Source organism: Asparagus officinalis, chromosome 7, assembly GCF_001876935.1.
Source record: "Asparagus officinalis chromosome 7, Aspof.V1, whole genome shotgun sequence".
Lineage (NCBI taxonomy): Eukaryota > Viridiplantae > Streptophyta > Magnoliopsida > Asparagales > Asparagaceae > Asparagus > Asparagus officinalis.
In genome coordinates, this window is record NC_033800.1 from 109,085,806 (window position 1) to 109,090,871 (window position 5,066).

A 5,066-nucleotide genomic window follows, 5' to 3' on the forward strand; every position below is an offset into this window, starting at 1 on the left:
ATTCTTTCACTTTGATACCCCCAAAGCATTTCTTAACGCTTCTATACTCCAAGGTTTCGATCTTTATTTCACATTGATACCCCCATCCACATTTCAGTAGATTTTCTATTAAATTTATACCATATATCTAGCACATGATACCCCATCCACTGCTACTAGGAACATTTGGTTGTGTGAACCTCTGACATCTGAGTAAAATGAACCTAAATGTATTATTATGACTTTTTTTGGAATATATATACTCTTATGTTGAGTGATAATCTTTTCAGGTTAGAGGAGATACTCCTGTAGGGTGCAGCAGTACGATACAGCATTCTAATACATATGAAGTTAATAATAGGGATGCCGACAATGACGATGACGAGGAGTGAGCGAGACTTGTTCTTATATGTATGTAGTTTTAGATTGTGTTAAGACATGTTATGACTTTTGAATTTTACCTACATGTATTATATTTGTGATTTTATTGCTTAGAGAATGAATATTGTTTGAGCATGCGAGATGTGTTATGATTGTGATTGGTGGATGAGTATTGTTTCATATTGTGGATTGGCGGATGATGGATGAGTATTCATTTGGAATGTGAATGTATATAATGGTTGATTTTATGATATATTGTTAAATATTGTCATTGGATTGATGTGGATACAGGCTATATGTGTATTCCTGTCTGGGAGGCTACCAGAAATTATAATTTTTTCACGTGCATATGTACATTAGCGATGGGTAAACTCATCGCCAATGCGTATTGGTGGCGGGGCCATCCATCGCTAATGCTTATTGGCGATAGGGAATCTGTCGCCAATGTTTTAAACATTGGCGACGAATGGCCCCATCGCCAATAAGCATTGGTGACGGGTCCAATAGTGTTTGGCGACGGGTGCAACCCGTCACCAAATATTTCCGTCGACAATGTACATCCGTCACCAATGCGTATTGGTAACTGGTTTCCCTGTCGCCAATACATATTGGCGACGGATTTATTGGCTACAGATCCTATACCGTCGCCAATGTGTATTGGTGACAGATTGTGGGGTATTGGTGACGGATTTCCCCGTCGCCAATACCCAGTTTTTTACTAGTGCACCTATAGCTCACAATTTGCATTTTGTGGTAGAAAAATATCATAAGTTATTAAAAATGACACATTAGTACCCTCGAGCATGCCCACTTGAAAAGTTTCACCCCAACGTTCTCATGACACTAACATATTAATTTTATACCTTTCTAACAATTAATATCTATTAAATTTATTATTAGACATGTCCCACTTCTATTTCAAAGTAGAATTAAGATAAGTATGAAAAAGAATTTGGTCTATTTAGTATCAAATTTAAGAAATATAATATCAAGTTTAAAAAAAATTAGTGGTTAAAAAGCTTTATAATTAGCATGTAAGTATCATAGAAAAATATTCGGATGAAAATTTTCGCGTTTGCATAATTGATGGTACTAACATGCTAATTTTTTAAACAACTTATGGTACTTTTTCGCTGCAAAGTATAACTTGTGACGTATAAATAATAGAGTGAAGAAATTTTGTGATATCTGAATGCAGTTTAGCCTTTTTTTTAATAATTGAACATGATATGTTCTAGCGAATGTAGATATATGTGGCGAGTGGACCGGCCCAACAGTTGTCGGACCCATGCGTTCAAGTATAAATCTGGCTAGACCGGCTTATAGCCTGGCCCAAATTGGTCGGTCTTAATCCAGTTCCATTCCGACCTTTGACCATTTTTATAATTTAAATTTTATTGTGTAATATTTCATTCGTAACTCAAAATTTTAAATATGAAAAATGGGCACAGAGGCAACATGTATTGGAAAACAATTATTGAACATTTATACCTGGTATTTAATGGATATGTAATATGTAATTGTCTAAATAATAACGAAGTTATATTGTTGAAAATATCTATATAAATTATACCTAGAAACCAACCAAAGAAATTAACAATCTCTAATTCCCTCAAAAAATGCATTTCAAATTTGAGTACGATACGTTACTTTCAGCTTGCCGTAGGAGGAAAGTTGACCAAGGAGAAGGGACTTGACGATTATTACGAGAAATCAACGCATTTAATGTGAAAAGATTAGCAAGTATTACGTTTAAATTTTCAAAATATACCTATTTCCTTGAACACAGTCCCCAAAAAAGACCTAGAAACACAATTGGAAAGAATTACAAAGACACCTTCCTCTCGTGAACTCCTCCGGCGAGTATATCGGAGGCCCGTTGAATTAAAAACACTGACGAAAATACCCTTTCCCAGGATCAGTCCTGCCGAATCTGATAACTAATTTGCTACGTGTTGTCTGCATCTTAGAGGCTGTTTGGTTGCACACTTTTTGAGAAAACTTTTCTCAAAACATCTGACAATGACAAATTTATAATTAAAAGTTTTTCAGAGATTTCTATAAATTATGTTTGGTTCAACAAAAAATTTACAGAAATATTTTCTATAAAATATCAAAACCTACCAAATTTTACAAAAAGTAATTTCCTCTCAAAATGAGAGGAAATCACCAGAAATCTGACACATACCATATTTAATTAAAAACCTACCAAATCTTATTATTTTTTATAAAGTTATGAGCTATTTTCTTGTTTTGAACCAAACAAGCAAAGTATAAAAAACAAGAAAATTGGTACTTTTTGATTTCTCATAACTTTTCCTATAATTTTTTAAGAAATACAAGAAAATCATATTTTAGGTGGAAAATATTTCCTATAATTTCTAGAAATTGAACCAAACACCCCTTATGCTCAAAGGCAGACACATATTTTGATTAAATATGTTTCTCTGTTTGTATTCGGTTAAAACAAAAAAGAGTTAGATTGCAGATAGACCCCCGCCGCATTGTCCAGTTGTGGATAGACCCCCCTATAGCTGTAACAGTGCAGATTACCCCTTTAAATAGTTTTAAAAAATTCCAAATATTCTTTTTTCATACCTTTGAGGGCGTCCGTAGGATGCCAGCACAGCATTCCTACCGTCTCCACTAAAAAAATCAAAAAAAAAAAAAAAAAAAAAAAAAAAAAAAACCCTTTTGCAGAGAGCGAGGGGCATTAATGTCATTTTAGTCCAAGGGAATCAATGACATGCACCCCGTCCGATGCCAGTACCAGTATCGCTGTTCATTTCTGAACTGTTCCTGTGTGTTTTACTCAAAACTCTGGTTTTTTTCTCCAGCTCCTCTCACCATTGTTTTGTCTGAGAGAGGAGAGAGAGAGAGAGAGAGAGTACAGGGGAAAAGAAAATCTCAAAAAATGCCTTATTAGAAATCAGTTGGGGGGAAAATCCCAAAAAAAAAAAAAAACCCACCTTCGAATAAAAGAAGAACAAATTAAGCTCAAAAGATTGAAATGGGCTGCTGCAACTCAAAATTCCTCGAGAGCCAAGAATCGGTCTCCCGCTGCAAAGCTCGCCGGCGGATACATTTGGCAAGGGGGCAAGCTCGTCAGAGCCCGCCAGTCCTTCTCCTTCTTCCCACTCTCTCTACCTCCACTCTCTCCGCTCCACAGGCTCAGCTCTCCTCCAGTTCGCCAATGGCGAAGCCCATCACTACGGATCTCCCCAAATCCCATCTCAGCAACCTCTCCTCCTCCTCCTCCTCCGCGCCGCTGAGCCCGTGTCCGTCTTCGTGGACCAATTCATCCTCGATCACCGCCTCGCCGATTCTCCCCCCTCCTCCTCCTCCTCCACCCTCATTCTTGGATTCTGGGACCCGTTCGCGCCGTCGTCCTCGCACCGCGTCGCAACCGAGGAAAGAGTGGAGGAGACGGCGACCAACGTGTCCACCAACCCCCGCCGATGCCCGCGTGCCCGCGCCAGCTCCCCTCCGAAGGAGAGTGACAACGCGGGAGCTCGCTGTCGTTGTGGCTTCTAGAAGCAAGAAGGATTTGGCTGGGTTGTCAAAGGAGCTCGATGACTACTTTCTGAAGTCGCCGTATGACTGGCGCTCGGGATTTCGGGCCTGCTCGAGTCGCCCGGTTGCATCGTGCGGTCTAGTCATGGGGTTATGGGTACGACACATTAATTTTTTCGATTTCTTGTTTGAAACAGGGGTTTGTTAATTATGATTTGGGTTTTGTGCGGTGCAGGTAAAATTGGTGGTTTTGGATGGCCGTGGGGTTCCAATTCTTCAAGGAAAAGAAATGGGTTCGCAAGTTTTGAGAGGTCAGTAGAGGAGAGCGCGGGCCACTCTTCCACAGTGGAAAAGCTCTACGCCTGGGAGAAAAAACTCTATCTCGAAGTTAAGGTGACTATTTTTTTACTATTTTTAAATCGCTTGGGTTTAGTTCCTTTTCATTGGTTCTGTGATTTATTGGTGCTTTGGGGGGTTTTGAGCATGGGCTGTGTTTGCACCTTTCACGTTGCCGGTCACTTTTTATTCCCCTCCACTTCTGTGCTCTGCTTTTATGTTGTGGACAAAAAGGAGCCAGGTGCTCTGTTCGTTTTATGTTGTTAATTAAAAGGCATTGCCATTCCCCTCTGCTTGTGCTTTGATTCGTTTTTAAAGTTTGTATTTTGGAAGAGAGCAAGAGAAGACAAGCAGCTTGCCACGTAGATTGCATGTTATTTGTGGGGGGGAGAAAGATTACCACTCGCCCTCAGTAGAAAATCGTGCAGTACTTGTATTTTTTTTGTACCAAGTTTTCCCTTTGCGTTTTTTTAAATCGTTTGCACCGAAATTTACTTTTTTCGTTGATTTTAAACTGGCAGTGCATCTTATGTTTCTTTAGATTCCCCTCTTACTGTTATGCAAGCGGAGTGCTCTGTTTTTTTCTTCCTTTAATGGTTCTAATACCGTTTTTTATCTGTTTTTAATTTAAATTTTATGGCAGAATTCTGAAAAGCTTAAAGAAGAGCATGACAAGAGGGTGAATCTGCAGAGGAGGCAGGAGCTGAAGGGGGCAGACTATGTAAAAGTTGAGAAGAACAAGAGGGAGATTGAGAGGTTGGAGTCCAAAATGATGGTGGCATCTCAATCCATGGAGGCCACTTCCTCTGAAATCACAAGGCTGAGGGAGTCTGAGCTCTTCCCTCAGCTCCTTGATG

The 5,066-nt window shown here is 39.3% G+C and overlaps 1 protein-coding gene across 1 annotated transcript in view; it reads left to right on the forward strand.

Annotated features, from left to right (window-relative positions):
- LOC109847628 overlaps positions 3,123-5,066 on the forward strand; it is a 35,714-nt gene continuing 33,770 nt past the window's right edge. Inside the window, 5 exon segments of the mRNA XM_020416860.1 lie at positions 3,123-3,481; positions 3,484-3,765; positions 3,767-4,010; positions 4,109-4,266; positions 4,853-5,066. The exon segment at positions 4,853-5,066 is cut by the window's right edge and continues 13 nt beyond it. Of these exon segments, the coding sequence (XP_020272449.1) occupies positions 3,371-3,481; positions 3,484-3,765; positions 3,767-4,010; positions 4,109-4,266; positions 4,853-5,066 (1,009 nt within the window). The 5' untranslated portion in view covers positions 3,123-3,370.